The following is a 17,754-nucleotide window of genomic DNA, read 5'->3' on the forward strand; positions in this document are numbered from 1 at the left end:
AAGTGGAATGGAATCAACACATCGAAAAAATGACAGAAAATAGAATAGTACGAATAGTAAGAGACAAATCGCCAAATGGAAGAAGATCATTGGGACGACCGAGGAAAAGATGACCAGACAACGTCAATTGAGGCTAAAAACCGAAGTAAAACAGGCATTAAGCCTATTTATAAAGTAGGAAGAAGAAGAAGAAGCCCAATGCCTGGCAATACAAGACTGAGAAACAAAGTAAGAAACGAAGAGATACGCAGAAAGTCAAAGGTGGATGACATTTTCGAATGAATTACAAGACTTAAATGAAGATGGTGGGGCATGTAGCAGGATCTCAGGATGAGAGATGACAAGGAAAATTCTGGAATGAAGGTCAAGGAGCGATAAATGAAGCCAAGGCAGACCTTTCAACCGCTGCTCAAGTGACACCAAGTATGATGCTGAATGATATTTCTACACAGAAAACTGGATTTAAAAATTATATTCTTTTAATTGTCTACACCATAATATCAGTTTTAGTAAACTATTGTGGTAAAATTAATAAAATAAATAGGAATTTTAATAGATAATACATCTTTTAATATAATCTCTAGAACACATACTTTAGTATTTATCAATTATTGATAAAAATTTCTGTTTAGTTATAATAAATATATTATTCGATCATTAAGATACTTGTATTGTGTGCACCATGAATTACATAAATATTCTAATACTGGCATTTATCTCTATGGTTTCTGCAAATAACAATTGCACAATTAGAGAATTTTCCCAAGTAACAGAAATCGTCAAAGAATGCTCTAATATAGTTATTGAAGATCTGGTTGTTCCAGCATACTCAACTTTATTATTAAATTTGCAAAATAGATCAATGGTAACTTTCACGGGAAACGTAGTATTTGAGGTAGGATATTGGGAAGGGCCTCTTTTAGAAATCTCTGGAGATGGAGTAAAGGTTCAGGGTACCGCAGGTGAGAATTTTGTTGTTGTAAATTATTTTGATTTTTTTATCAGTACTATTTAAATGAATGTAATTCTAAAAAAAAATAGTTTTATGTTAAAATAGGTAACTTTATTATACAGGGTGTTGCAAAAAGGTACCAATTAGATAAAGAACTAAAAAATCATTGTGGTTTGTTTAGTAAAAATTTTTTGTAACGCCATCCGTTTGAAATATGAATGGCGTCAAAGAAAAACAATATTACACATTTTTTACGATTTTAAAGAAAGCAAGATTGTAATAAAATTTTATACGAATGTATTAAGCTGATACATCCCATGAATTTGATTTTATATCTGACTCCCATAGATGGCCCAAGTTACAAGGTTGGTATCAAGTATTATTCAACATTATTTTTTAAGGGTACAATTAATAATTAACATTCCTAGTGAACTTAAACAGTATACAATTTTATACCAAAAAGGTACTCTTGGTAAAACTCAATACAGTGTACCGTTTTCGAAATATTTTGATTTGAAAATTATGAAGTAATAACTCATGCTGGTATTAAGTAATGATAACGTTCTAATAGGTATATCTCGATTTTCTTTAAGTTTGTCATGGGAAACTGACATTTATTGATTGTTATGACAATAAGTCATCAATAATTAATTTTTTGAAACCTTGTTATTTGTAAAATTAGATATTGTTAATCAAAATGTACCCAAATGTTGAACACACCGACATGTTATTAACCTTAGGCGAGTGTTTACGAAACTCTAGTGCAGCTTTGCACACACCAAAGAGTCACAAATTTTAAAGTAATGCGAAGGATAGGAAAAGATCCAGAAATTTTGTCAACGATCAAACGAAGAAAACTCGAATATTTCGGTCACTTGATGAGAGGACGTAAATACGCATTACTTCAAAATATAATGCAAGGAAAAATAGAAGGAAAACGGAATCCAGACCGTAGAAGAATGTCATGGTTGCGTAATTTGAGAGAGTGGTTTGGCTGTACCACTAATGAACTCTTTAGGTCAGCTGTAAACAAGGTCAGGACAGCCTTGATGATTTCCAATCTCCGATATGAGCGGCACAAGAAGAAGAGAAGAAGTGCAGCTTTTACGCGTTATGCAGGGAAGTTTCCTAGAGCAAACTTATCAATTAAAAAAATATTAAGAGCCGTTAAAGGACGTTGTCGAGTAACTGGGAATGTGAGACTAAATAAAATAAATTCTGGTAGACCAAGAACAACAAGAACAATTAATATAGAAAATATTTTTTCAAATTTACTTGATCAATATCTATCAGTTATCGTAAGGAATATGGCAAGACAGACAAACAAATATGTCTTCTTCAAGTACTTGGCGGGTACTTAAAGAGCAGCAGCGACATCTTTATTATTACTGACAAGTCCAAGAGCTCTTGCCAGACGATCTACCGGTTAGAGTGGATTTTTGTAAAACATTGCAAGCATGGATAGCCCTCAATCCATTTTTTTAAATGCATTCTTCTTACTGACGGGGCCACCTTTCCGCAACAAGGTATGTTTAACTCCCATAATTTACACTACTGGTGTGATGAGAATCCACGAATCAAAGGTTATCACATTACGAACACTTATTTACTTACAGCATAACTAATAAACCAAGTATAAAACTTATACTCAGAATAAATCAGGTATAGGCAAAATCACTAACAATAAATATGGAATAACTTAGATTTAAGTTATACTTGGTATAAGAATTTATTCCAAGATTATACCGACCCACACCCTTTTTTAAGTCTAGTATAACCGTGGTATAACCTATTTTATGAATGTCAAAGTCATCAGTGACAAGAATATATTATTTTTTGTATTATTTTGTGAGTAGCTATATAATTAAAAAATGTGTTTAAGAGGTGTTGCGGCTGTCGGGGAAGTTGATAATTTAATTAACATGATGGAAAATACACGAAAAAGAAAAACTTTCAAAGAAAGAATAAATCCATTTTCAAAATACACTGGCAATTTTTGCAACTTTTTGCAACTTTTTGCAATTTTAAAATACTCAAACTCAGCATATAAGATAACAAATAAAGAAAAAGATATATTTGGTGTCAGTTGTCAGTTTCAAAGAAAAATCAAAATTGACATATTTCACTCAATATGTCGTTGTTCTATGTATTTGTGCAAAATATTGCGACATTGCCAAACTATTATTTCGGAATAAAGTGGGAATACTTATAAGCTTATAACTAACATATACCGAGTTTATTTGTAACAAATTATTTTAGAATTATATTGACGTTATACTTAGGATAACTATTCTAGATATAAATACGGAATAACCTTAGAATACGAGTGTTTTATTAGTAAGACAGTTAAAGTTAATGTTTGGGCAGCAACTTTAGGTAACAGATTAATAGAATTAGATTAAATAATTAAAAAATTTATTGCTAAACAAGCGAACATCTTTATTTTTTATGTACGATGGAGCTCCACCGCACTTTGATAGAAGGTGTTGTAATTGGTTTGAATAACCACTTTCCGAATCGATGGACTGATATGGTATAATTGGCCTCCTAGGTCATGCGATTTTAATTCTTTGGACTACACAGTTTAGTCGTATGTTAAGAAAAAAGTCTATGTTGCAGAGGTAAATTTAGGTCAAGAATTGGAAAATAGAATTCAACAGCACTTTAATGACATCATAGCTGATCCACAACCGTTTAGAAGAATAAAATATTATTTAGACAAAATGATAGACTTCTGTATTTGTGAAAACGGAGGACATCTTAAACACTTACTCTAATTGAATTTTATTTTATGTTCTTAGTCTTTATTCTAATTTTTTTATATGATTTTTTTCACCTTATTATTATTTTATACCAGAATCGGTTCTTACTTTATAATTTTTAAATCAAAATATTGAGTAAACGGTAGCACCTTTTTGATGTGAAATTGTATGATGTTTAAGTTCATTTGGAATTTTGACTAATAATTCTACCCTTAACGAAGTTATGTTCAATAATACTTGGTACGAACCTTGTAACTAGCGCCCTCTATGAGAGTCAGATATAAAAACTAATTCACGGGATGTATCAGTTTCCAAAACAGTTGTATAAAATTTTGTTACAATGTTGCCAGTAGCCTCGTCAAAATCGAATCGAATTTTTTTTCTTCTACGCCCATTATCTTGAAAACGGATGACGTTACAAAAATTTTTTACTAAGTAAATTACAACTATTTTTCAGTTTTTTATCTATCCTAGAGACGGTGTTACCTTTTTCAAACACCCTGTGGTACTAAGGATTTGACAGCATCTACCTAGAATTCGTACTAAGTAATAAATAAAAACTTAATACACTCTTGATTAATTTATTCTCTCCATACAACGCTGACGACGAAACATTTGTCTATTCTTATTTTCATCAACACGATTTTAGGACATGTAATAAATGCCCAAGGAGAGAAATATTGGGATGGGCAAGGAGGTTCTGGTGGTGTGACCAAACCAAGATTTGTAGTAATATCTACCACAGGAGGATCTGTTTTTAAGGATATTTATCTCCTGAACTGCGTATACTTTTGTGTAGGAATTAAGGCTACAGATCTCACACTTTCTGGGTGGACCATTGATGTGGTGGCTGGAAATACGGTTGGTACAATTTTTTTAATAGTATTTCTCAGCTTTTGATTTTATATTTACTTTCAAGCAAATTTTTCTCAAAAAAAGGTATTAATATCAGGGTATAAACTTTTTTTCACTCTTTATATACTCTTCACTCATAAAATAACCTTACACATTAGTTTTGAACATTTCTGATACTCCCATCGTAAATGACAGTGTTATACATGATAATTTAAATAGACACAGCTTGTCGCCGACGTGAAGTATCTCAAATAGTATACCAAGGTATGGTATCCCACAGTACGTGACTCTTAAATGCAGAATATGCACTGGTATGAATGATGTGCTGGATATAACAAGACAGTGCTTACGGTTAAATTCCTGTACTGTACACAACAATGTAAGCGATTGAAGTTAGTTTGCACTAATATTGTATATTTGTTGAATTGGCAATGTAGTTCTAGTAAAACAAACTCAGGCATTAAAATATTCCAAAAAAGTAAATATGTATAACTAAACCGTGTCATCTTCAACCGAGATAAAATGATGTGAAAACAAAATCAGTTTACTTTAGGATTTCCAGGTTTGGGGTACCTCATGGTATACCTTGCGAGTAAAAAGAATATTTTTATGGCACAGGTATACACACAAAGGTAAAATAAGTTGGACCATTTTGTATCACTGTGTTAGCGATATCATAGTGATAATTGGATAGCGTTATAAGATACAGGAATAAGATGAGTATAGAAGTTTTATAGTAGTATTTATGTGTATACGAAGCAAAGGAGTTGTTCAACAATGTACCAACTATAGAGTCAAAACTACTAATAGTCACCATTAACTTATGGGAGAAAGTAATTTATAAACCGATATGCTAAGAAACCGAAATATTTTAAAATCAGTTTTGATTTGTGTAAGACAGATCAACAATAGGTGGTTTTTTATTTTTACTGTAAACAACTGGTGGAAAGATATAGAAGGACAGAAACAAACTATTATATGGTATTGATTTGTTTTAAATAAATAATAAAGCATCTGAAGAACAACTGTGATAATCACCAAATAACAAAGGAATTTCCGGTGAGTATGCGAAACTTGTAAGATATAGGTACGCATGAGGAGTAACAACTAGTTAAGCGCAGATATATGAAAGATTGATACATTTTATAAAAAGGTAGGATTGAACCTGAGCCCAGTGTTTAGCCACTGCTCATTTTTATAAGTGTTAAATTAGATAATAGAAAATTTCCAAAGTGTTTTCTTGGTACTTAAATGCTGATGATTTGGTATTAGTAGAAAATACCAAAAAAGAGCTAGAACAATCAATAAAACCGCAAAGTCAGGATCTTATTCTTTAGCCATTGCTCATTTTTATAAGTGCTAAATTAGATAATAGGAATTTTCCAAAGTATTTTCTTGGTACTTAAATGCTGATGATTTGGTATTAGTAGAAAATACCAAAAAGATCTAGAACAATCAATAAAACCGCAAAGTCAGGATCTTATTCTTCTTCTTCAAGTGCCATCTCCACTAATGAGGCTTGGGTATAACCATTGCAAATTCGATTTTATCTTCTGCTGTTCTTAAGAGCGTCTGTGTGTTTAATCCGGTCCAGTTACGAATGTTTTTCAGCCAGGATATTTGTACTCTACTAGGACCCCTTTTTCCTTCAATTTTACCCTTCATATTCAGCTGCAACAACAAGTACTTATCATTTCTAAGTATGTGCCACAAATATGCTGTCTTTCGTCTTTTAATGGTGGTCAAAAGTTCTCTGTCTCTTTCCATTCTGTGCAACACCATTTCGTTCGTAATATGATCGGTTCATGGTATCTTCAAAATCTCCTAAAAAGCGACATCTCAAAAGCTTCCAGTTTTCTCATTAAGTCAACATTAACAGTCCAGGCTTCAACACCATAAAGAAGAATAGTGTGGATATAACATTTTACCATCCGATATCGGATTTTCAGATTGAGTCTTTGGTTACTCAGAAATTTCCTTATTTTCAAAATTGCTGCTCTTGATTGCTCTATTCTTGAGCGAATTTCTGATCTCGGATTTAGATCTTCCGTAATCCAGACTCCTAAGTATTTTATTTTGTCCATTTGCTTAATATCTTTATTTTTTATCTGGATACTTGTAATGACTTTGCCCCTCTTACTGATAACCATGATTTTTGTTTTCTTTATGTTTATTGTTAAACCAAACCGTTTCCCAGTATCACAAATTGTGTTAAGTAACGTCTGCAGATCAGTCTTGCTTTCAGCGATAATGACTGTATCGTCAGCATAACGGATGTTATTTATATAGGTTTAATGCTGAGTAGTACAAAAACAAAATATCTAGTATGTTTATTTCATGGGGAAGTAATTATTTTAAATAAAATATTAATAGATGATAAAACAGAATCAGTCAAGTGGGGTGTTTTGTGAAAGGAAAATTCTTATGATGCTTTTAAAGACAATTCTGTTAGACTTATGATACCAGCCATTTTCTATATCACTGCAGTTGGGCAGTTATTAAGAATAAAGATAAACAAAGGAGTGTATTGCAGAAATGATCTTACTTCGATAAATATATGATGTGACAAAAAATTATTTTATTGAGAATATTTTTGTCAATGGAAGTCTTAATACGATAACAACAGATACCAAGATAAAAAGAGCCATTGGGATAGGGCATATTTACAACTAACGATGCAATCGTGATACTACAATATCAAAAAATGCTGAGTTTCAAGTCTCTGAATGGATTAGCAGTGGAATGCTCAAGGTTACCTAATGAAACATGGTTATACTTCCATGAAGGGGATTACTATTTATATTATCCTAGATATAAATTTCTAAAGAATGTGATAAGGAAAAACCAACAAGTATATTTATATCATTATCAATAAGCCCTGATCTGTTTATTGTTTATTATAGTTTTTTCATATTTCATATTTTCAAGATATTTTCATCTATTTCTGTTCTGCGCCGCTGCTATTCAATTGGTGACAATTCTTTTAACATCGTCAATTGATCGCTTTGGGGGTCTTTCCCTGATTCTCTTGTCTAACCGTGGTCTTCACTTAAGAAATTTTTTTGTCTTTCTGTCGTCGATTATTCTTGTAACATGTTCCGCCCATCTCCATTTTTGCCTTAGTCTATTCTTAGTATATTTCTCAAGCTTATTTTAAGCGTCGATCTCTCCATTTTACGGTATGTTCTTCTCATTTTTTTCGTTGATGTTTTTGTAGAGGTAAGCTCCATATGTAAGGACTGGTAGAACGCACTGGTTAAAAGGTTTCCTTTTTAAATGGAGTGGGACATTTATTTTAAACATGTTTAAATGAAGCCTAGCCTAAACTTGTTTTTCTAAGTAGCTAACATGTTTGGTTGTCTCGCGTTGATTTTATTTTGTAGCTCAAATACACATATTTTTCCACAAATTGTATGTGCGATTTTTTGATTTCTATAAGCTCATTGGGGATGAAATTTGCTAACATTTTTGTTTTTCCATATTTTATTTCTAAATCGACTTCCTGTGTTACTTGCTATAGATGTTATAATAGCATAACTTTGGCATCTCCTAAATCGTCTATTATGAGAACAATATCACCGAGATATCGGAGATGATTTAGTTTCTGCTCGCCGATGTTGATATCCTTTAAGCCACACTCTAATCGTTTAAATAACTCGTACTTCATGACTGATCGATGAGCTCGGTAATAACTTGACTTTTATATAATGTTTTGTAGAAATTTTCCACGATGTGTAATATGCCTGAACTATCAGAGACCATTTGTCATTTTCACCATTTTCGATTTTTCCACAAGTGCTTTGATGCTTTTGTTTATTTTTACAGTTTTTATATTTTTTTGGTTTTTGTATTTTATTTTTTTCATGTTTGGGGCCGAACTTTTTTTGGAATTGCGCTGTTGTATCTACTATCTCTTCATATAGGTTGTTTATATCTCTTTTTGTTGTGTTTCTAAGTAAATTACTACTAATATATTTTCCAAAGTCAAGTTTATTCTCTGAGCGTATCCAAATTTCTTTTTATCATCTTCAGTTATAGCAACACAAACGTTGGAGATGTTTGAGGCACACAAAATGAACAAGGCCAATCGAAAGAGATGTGGGCGTGGTTCTTTAAATTATTTATACATTTAATTATCAATTAAAAGAGGGCAGCAAATAAATTGTAAAGAAATTGCCAAAATGGAGGGCACCTCAAATGAAGGAGAGACCTCTCTTGTTGTGAGGAACAAAGATACCTCAAAACCAAAATACTTATATAAACAAATAAAATAAACAATATATTATATATATATATATATATATATATATATATATATATATATATATATATATATATATATATATATATATATATATATATATATATATGTATATATAGCCAAATAAAAGATATTTATCACAATGACCTTGTGTGTTCGCTTAGCAAACATGTGAGCAAACATTTATTCATGTTTCAAGAGAAAAGAAGATTGTTAGAAAAATTTAAAAAATAGATAAATATTGTAACGAACAAGCCTTATTTATTATCAATCAAAAACATAAAAAAGCTTGAAATATTAATTAAGGACTTACAAACAGCAATGTCTATTACAAATTAGTAGCTTTATACATCTTTATAGAAAGTTTAATTTAAATTTTTCTTAATAGCCTGATAAACATTTATTAAAAATGATCTTAAAATTATTGAATGTCATTTAAAAAAAATTCAAAAATTTGCCAGAGTAGTTTTTTTTAGTTCTTAATCTACATAGAGAATTTAATGTTGCGAACAAAAACAAATAAAACAATCAACAAAAATTATAAAAAGATTACGGGATGAACTCCTTTAAAACATGAAAAATTTTACACTGCAATAAACTGTATTAAAGAAAAATATCAATTATAACAAGAATTTTAACTCTTGTGTAAATTACTATCTTAAAAATATTCAGCATAGCTTAATTTTTTACAGAGCAAGTCTACAGTGGAACTTACTGTAGACTTGCTTGCTGGATCTTCAAATGAAATAAGCACTGCTTCTCCAAATAATATTTAAATCATGGCAGGTCACTTAGCAATCAAAAAACAAAAAAAAGGATTATCTACACTACCATAATTCGACAAGCAAACGAAGAAGAAAGTTGTAGGTTCTAACGGCTCAAAGCCGCCAACCCAGAATAGGTGGAAGAACATTGGGACTACCCGCCTATTTGGAAGCTTGGTCGGTACTAAATCTCAATTCTCACCTGACATGAGCAACGTGATATTCGTTAAGTCTTGGTAAACGATTAGCTTTTTATTATCTGATTATTATTTAAATGGGAATAAGCCACACTTAAAAGTTAAAGTACGTTTATTGGCGTTTCAATTTCCACTTCCGAAGTGGAAATTGAAACGTTAATAAACGTACTTTAACCTTTAATTGTGGCTTATTCCCATTTAAATAGTAATTACTTTAACATGCCACAATAAAATAGCTTCAGAACAATTTTATTATCTACTTTTGTAACTTTCGTAAGCTTTTTCGTTACAATGTGTATCTTCTTATAGAACAAGCTATCTATTAAATATAAATTTACTTTTTTCAAGTATTTCAACAGTGAAATGTTTGTGATGTTCTGTAATAGCTATGTACAAGTAAATATTTATATGCATATGTATAGAGAGTATCTTTATATAAATAAACCCAAAGATAATAATAAATTAAAGCTAAATAGTTTTTACAATACATTTTAAGCAACTACGTCATAATGAATAAACAATTTTATTAAATCTAATTTAGCACTATCCTTCAAAACAAATGTTTTGACAATGTTCGTAATTCATGTTTCTGATTAAAAATGTATTTTGTTTGTGTTAAATTATTAACGGTTTAAGTATTTAATAAGAAAATTTTATATACCTTAATGTTAACATGTTAACAATGACTATGCACAATCCGAAAAAGAAAACATTCATTATTACAAACACTTTCTTATCTGCATGTAACACTGAACTTACGATGAACATTGACCGTTTTATGTTTTATTTGTCTCTAGTTTTGTATAAAATTATTTTTTTAAAGTAAAGAACAAAAAAACAAAAATGATTCTTTGCTGGAAAATACGCCGGTTGTAGCGATTAGTACTAGGCTTCGAGTTTAACCACGATTTTATCCATTATGCCTTTGAGAGTACTTAAAGATGAAATTAAGAAGAATAAAATAAGTGAAAACTGAGAGGTTCCTGGAAAAATGTGCGTAAAGATTAAATTTTATTTTGTAAAGAAAATTTCCGAATAAATATTTCTCCCTTATGCCATTTTACGAATCGATAGGATAGATTTGGCATGAGGGCTACTGGTGCCCCAAGAATGTTTATTATGACCCAAACATGTAATGGTAATAGATCAAAATACATGATGTTCTTCTTCATGCCACTTGAAAGATTGTTTCACTTGATAGTTTTCACAATAAGCTAACTCATGTGCCAACAATGTAACCATTTGCTGAATGGGTTGCACTTGTGTCAATTATTTTCGTTGAAAGACGTATACAATAGTTGAAACTTAAAATCGCGACTAAATCCAACCATTGCATTAGCCGCTCTCTTGAATTTGAAAATGAAAAGAAGAACAATTTTTGCTCAATATCTGTAACATTTTCAAATTTTCGACAAAAATTATTGTAGGTATTAAAATTATTGCAAATTAGAGTTTCTACAATTTCTTTGTTACAAATTTTTTTTGCGATCAATATTTTCCCTGTTAAGGGGGAACATATTGGAAGGGGAGAAATCATAATTATCGAATTATCCTGTTTAATATTAACTTTGACAATTTTGATTGGTCTCATTTTTTTCCTGAAAGTAATATTTGAGTAATGTTTGTGGATATTGGTTATACAGGAATTAGTTTTGTTTAATATCTCGGCCATTTGATATACTTTTAAACAAAATAGTATGAACTTAAATTGATGTAATTGCGATTTCCTACAATTTCTTTTTTGAAAATGTTTTTCTGCGGTCGACATTTTCCGAGTTAGGGGGGAAATAGTGAACGGTGAAGGGAAACATAATTATTGAATTATCTCTCTTAAATTAAATAATTGCCAGGCGGCTTTGTTCACGCTTCATTGTAACAGTTAAAGCTATACTTGTATTACAATTACATCTGATGAAATCTGTTTATACATGGATTAAGTAATTTTTACTATAAATCTTTCAAGTATGAATACATTATGTGAATTTTTGGTTTTCATCACCAATTTTTTGTAAAAGTTAGTTGCTTTTATTGCTAAATTCTCCTTTTTCCTTCCAAGAGTAGCTTTGTTCTTAAATACATAAACGAATACTGTTTTGTAAATACAAAACGAAACGTTTCCGCTAATATATGGAATAGATAACATATTAGCTTGTTTTTTATTTCTCGTCTGCCTGAGATCTTCTAACTATAAGACTACCAAAGAGAATTGAAATACTATTATAAAAATAATACCTCAATTAACCATGGGAGCTTATCGTCTATGCTTGGCTAGCTCAGTCGGTAGAGTATGAGACTCTTAATCTCAAGGTCGTGGGTTCGGGCCCCAGGTTGGGTGCCAATGTGTAACGATAAGACTACCAAAGAGAATTGAAATACTATTATAAAAATAATACCTCAATCAACCATGGGAGCTTATCGTGTATGCTTCGCCTAGCTCAGTTTTTCAAGTGTGAATTCGTCTTGTTTTAACTATGACTTAAACCATGAACTCTAAGCTGATAGCAAATATAACAATTATTTAACTAATCGTATTTATTAAAAATAAGAAGTTATATTTAAGTAGGCAAAAACAACCCTGCCAATGCTTTAAACTTATGATGGCATCATGGCATCGATGAGCTGCTTGCTGTTAAATATTTGTGGCCTCCCAATTAGATAGTTAGGACCCAATAAAGTTAATAATCTGGTAATGCAGCCAATAAAACTTCATAATACAGCCAATAAACCCAAGAGAATTTGGCAGAACATAAAATAAAGCTTATAATAGTTTTTGCCTTTTTTAAATTTCAAAAACAGGCCAAAAATTATATTCCCACTATGTTAGAAAATTTAATTGACAGAAAGTAGAGGAACTAAAATGAAATTTGCACAGATGACATAGGACGTATGCATATGATGGAATTGGCTTTTCTGTCAACATGGAACAGAATATTTAGTCTACCGGACAGAAAGAGAGAGGGCGAATATTTACTTTACGGCACAGAAAGAGAAAGAAAAGAAAGACAGAGGGCGCTAACTACTTTTTTTAAGAAAAAATAGTAAAAACGAAGCTGAAGGCAAAGAAATTAATAAACTAATAAAGAAATTAAAATAAAATAATTATTTAAAAAAATTTAAATTAATAGATATAAAGATTTGACATTTATAACGTTAAAATCTTCAACAGTTGGACGCGTAAATGTTCAGAAGCCTAATTGCATTACGGATTTGTTGGAAAAGATTAGATTTGCTGCGTCGGGGCGTAATGTAAAAGAAATAAATAAACGAGTAAACCAAATAATTTTTTCCAACAAATCACAAACAATATAAATAAAACTGAATTTACTTGATTTAAGTTAAGATTATAATGTTGTAAATATTGTTACACAGCTCAGCCAACAAATAGGCTCAGTCAATAAAAACAAGACAAATCATGTAGTAAGTAGTTTTTTATAATATCAAGATTCTTTTTTTATAAACTTAGCTTTTTATAACTAGCATATTGCAATAGTTATTCTGATATTCTATGCTGGATAAAAACACAAAACCAAATTATTATTAAAATCAGTACAGCCGTTTTTAAGTTATAAATGGTTTAATTAATACGATTTTTTGACTGATATGTATTGATGGATTAAAATTTTTAGATTTGTCGTCATTTTTAGTAGACTTTTCAGTGATAACTTATAATTTTTGAATTTTTAGAGGGGGGGCTTGAATACGGATGGCTTTGGCATAGGAAATGGTCAAAACATTCTTATAGAAAACTCAGTAGTGATGAACCAGGACGATTGTGTCGTTGTCAACTCAGGATCTGATATGGTGTTTAGAAACTTGGAATGTTACGGCAGCCATGGATTAAGCTTTTCCGTTGGAAACAGCAATAATGATAATGCCGCATCGGGTACTATAAGAAATATAACTTTTACGGATTGCCTCGTAGCAAATGGTCTTTATGGAATTCACGTTAAAACGAAGAAAGGAACAGGAATATTAACAGATGTAACTTATGAGAATATTAGGTTATCAGGTAATTTTAAAAGTTATATAAATACAAATATCACTTGTAGCATTCTGATTTATTTTTTTTGTTTTTTTATGTCATTTTTTGGTTAAAAACATAAATTATTCTCTAATATTTGCATTATAATCTCTTAATATCATTAAACTAGGGTTATTTCCAATAAATATCTCGTTTTTAGTTGTTTTATTCAATTATCAATTGCAGTTGATTGAATTCTTTATGATGCACTGAATGGTCTATCTAGACTAATTGTCCATTTTAATAGCTTGATCAAAATTTAAGCATTTTCCATTCTTATACCTTATCAGAGTTTCTTTAAAAAAATATTATTGACTTTAAAATGAGATCAGTATGTATTTTTTATGTCATGGTCATAAATAACCATGGTCTCCCCTCAGGGCTTCTAGGCTTTATTTTTTAACGGTTTTGCCACCAACCACATATAACCACTTGAATCTTTGCATTTAATTTCACAAGTTTTTCACAAGTTTGCATCTATAAATTCGTGTTCAATACTTTTTGTACGTTTTTTATTGTCAACCTTTGTATGCTCTATCGAACCAACTCATCTCCTTTGCATTTCCTTTAAGGGACTTAGTTTATCATGCATTTTGTTTTTTTCATGTTTAATTTTTAGATCACATTATTATGTCAGTATATCTCGCTTAATATATTCCTTTTAAGTTGTTATATTGTTTTATTGTTATATTTAATGTTTCTTAAGCATGAATTAGAGCTCTCTCTCTTTATCTCTTAAGAGTCTTTGCCCCCTGGACGGAGAGTAGTAGTCATCGTCATATCATGTATGGTCCTTCTTCATATATATATATATATATATATATATATATATATATATATATATATATATATATATATATATATATATATATATGTATATATTGATACGATTAGGGTTTATAGAAAATAATTTATAAGTTATATACTACATAATATTAGATATTTGGTTGTTTTAAATAAGTTATATACTAGAGAATTTAATAAAAATATATTTATGTGAGGGTATTTTTAATAAATTAGCATATAATAAGTGTAAAAAGTTGTATTTTAATGTTGTAAATATATGTAAGTGAGCCATGTGCCTAGGCAACCAAAAATACTCTCGAATTGACAGATAGAAATTAATCATAATACGAATATAAAGTGGGGTTATAATAATATATTGTTTGAATTGTGTATTTTATTAAATTAGAGTGTTAGTTACTAATTTGAATGTTTATTCTGATCTGAAAAGCCTAAATGTCAACAAAATTATCAATGGAACATTAACGAATTCTCCAGAGTGCAGAATTTGACCATTGTTTACGGTCGAACATTCTCGAAATAATGATTATGGCGGTGGATCGAACAGATATTTTTTTCGAGAACATCTATATAGAAGTTAATAGAACGAATGGAACATGATCTCTTACCAGATGGTTCTGGAATATCCAAAAGGATATAAATACCCGTGATTTGGATTCAAGATGGAAGTTTTTAGTCAGAAGTCAAGCAGTTTATTATGAAAGTTAGTAGATTAGTTAGTGAAGTCAATTGTTCACAGTTTTAGTAAGTCAGTCAAGCAGTTTAATAAGAAATATGAAAGTTAGTTGGAGATAGTCCAATTGTTTAATATAGTGAGTTAAATGAAGATTAAAAATTATGCATAATTTAATGCACATTTATAATTATACACAAATAATTATTGAAGATTATAAAAGTATATTAGAAGAATATTGGATGGACATTGGAAGGAATTAAAATTATATTATGATTGGAGATTAGTATAAATCAACTTATAATAATTGGATATTGGTATATTGAAAAGAAGAATAAATATAAATGGTGTTTGCTGGTTTGCTTGGTGGTATATAAATGCTGGTGAAGAAAAATATATCTTAAATTGGTAGAAGCTGATAATTGGAAAAAGTAATTTCACAAAAAACAAGGATAACTGAAGTACGAAGACATTCAGTGGTGATTAGAATCTATATAGTAGAAAACAGTTCATTTAGGCATTCAGTAAAAGAAAGGTACAAAATTTTGTTAATATAATTTAGTTAGTGTCATAACAATTTCAATTTTGAAGATAGTTTGTTTAAATTTTACATTGTCTATAGAATTTAATTAGTTTTATAAGAATATCAATTTAAAGATAGTTTATTTTAAGTTTACATTGGCTGTTTTAGATATATATGTGTGTTTCATAATAGTTATAATAAAGATAATTTAAAAAAGTACTTACAAGCTAATTCTTTGAGAACCGCGATAAAAACCCTATATATTATATTATTAAAAATACTCATTGCTCATCATTCAAACAAAAAACACATCATAACAATATATATATATATATATATATATATATATATATATGTATATATATATATATATATGTATATATATATATATATATATATATATGTATATATATATATATATATGTATATATATATATATGTATATATATATATATATATATATATATATATATATATATATATATATATATTTTGCTAGGGAGAAGTCTGTTGTACGCCTCGTATCTTTTGAACGGTTATTTTCAAATGTCCTTTGACTGATTCCATAGATAGACGCAACTTGGGCTGTAGAAGAAGTTGACTAAACTAAGCAGAAACAGAAACTAAATATTGAGCTATAAATGCTTTTGCAAACTAAAAACAACTAGAGAATTGACAAACTTTAACTTTTTTAACAAATAACCAAAAGCGGATGTTAGAATTTTTATTAATTAAATGCCAAACTACAATTTTAGAATTTATTTCATTTATTTATTATAATTAGCTTAAACTCAAATAAAATTAGTATGGTTGAATAGATATTTTTAATACCTTTCAAACAAGGTATCACTTGTCATAAGGTCCAATTTAAAATTATCTGTCACAGTGGCGCTGTAACGTCATCTGTCACTATTACGTCACGTGTTATGACTAGCTAAGAAGCATAGGTCTGTTTATTACCTCCCTCCAAATTTTACTAGTATAAGTATGTATAAGTAGTACGAGGGAGGGGAATGGACTTTTGACTAGTACTGTATATTACAGGTACGCAGTTGTGCATAGCAGGCCACTACCACCAAAAAGAATACATAAAATTATTGACTTAACACATAATGTTATCTTTTTATGATTGAAATATCGGGGATAACTATATTCATATCAATTATTTGTCGAATTCACGTCGGACATTGTAGCTAGTAATTTGAGATCAGTTCCGTCGTTTATCAGCTGTATCAGCTACATTTAAAAATATCAACATGTCCCATCCCTGTATATTATATCGATGCTATTAATACATACTTTATATATTTTGTATATTTGTAGGGATCACTGAAGATGGAATTTATATAAACCAAGATTACGGCGACATAGGAAACTATTCTAGAGAAATTCAGATAAGAAATTTAAAAATGTCGAATATTTACGGGTCTGTACAAGGAGTTCTAACACGCCCTGTCCATGTCGTTTGCAATAATGATAAATGTCACAATTGGACGTGGTCAAATATAAATATTTTAGGGGGTGGAAAGAATTATTGCAATTTTCAACCAACGGAGTTCACTTGTTAGATGTATAATATATTATATATAAAATAATTTCGTTTTATTTTCCGCTAGTCTGTGTCTTTGTAAACTGTGTCAATATTTTAAGTATAGTAAAACAATTGCCTTGTTTTCATCGTCGCTGAGCCTGCAAAACTCGACAATTATTTGTTTTAAGGATTATCTGTACAATGATACAAAACATATTTTTAATTTTTTTAATTTGTACTTCCCCTATCTCTAGAAAGTTGGTCAAATAATAATGATACTAACACCTGGAATAGCCAGAAGAATTAAACTCGTATATGCCAATAAATATGTTGCCAATCCTGTCAAAATTACTAAAGAAAGTTATACTTAAGCAACTGATGGAGAAAATCAATAAAAGAAAACTTATAACT

General features: G+C 29.9%; 1 protein-coding gene and 1 non-coding gene across 2 annotated transcripts; both read left to right on the forward strand.

The window, feature by feature from the left end:
* The first annotated feature begins 642 nt into the window (after window positions 1-642).
* On the forward strand, window positions 643-17,414 carry LOC140435561 (polygalacturonase-like). The gene is made up of 4 exons (XM_072524307.1): window positions 643-962; window positions 4,364-4,575; window positions 13,476-13,800; window positions 17,136-17,414. Exons 1-4 carry the CDS (start codon window positions 683-685, stop codon window positions 17,378-17,380), a joined length of 1,062 nt encoding a protein of 353 aa, XP_072380408.1. The 5' UTR covers window positions 643-682; the 3' UTR covers window positions 17,381-17,414.
* On the forward strand, window positions 12,054-12,126 carry TRNAK-CUU (transfer RNA lysine (anticodon CUU)). The gene has a single exon. It is a non-coding gene; the product is annotated as a tRNA-Lys (tRNA).
* Window positions 17,415-17,754: the final 340 nt, after the last annotated feature.

This window comes from Diabrotica undecimpunctata, chromosome 3 (assembly GCF_040954645.1).
Source record: "Diabrotica undecimpunctata isolate CICGRU chromosome 3, icDiaUnde3, whole genome shotgun sequence".
NCBI lineage: Eukaryota > Metazoa > Arthropoda > Insecta > Coleoptera > Chrysomelidae > Diabrotica > Diabrotica undecimpunctata.

Bases quoted from the DNA above. Each gene is read 5' to 3' on its own strand.
- LOC140435561 (XM_072524307.1), top strand. From the start codon at position 683: ATGAATTACATAAATATTCTAATACTGGCATTTATCTCTATGGTTTCT. The intron at 963-4,363 runs GTGAGAATTTTG...ACACGATTTTAG, and splicing joins AAAGGTTCAGGGTACCGCAG to GACATGTAATAAATGCCCAA. The intron at 13,801-17,135 runs GTAATTTTAAAA...GTATATTTGTAG, and splicing joins TGAGAATATTAGGTTATCAG to GGATCACTGAAGATGGAATT.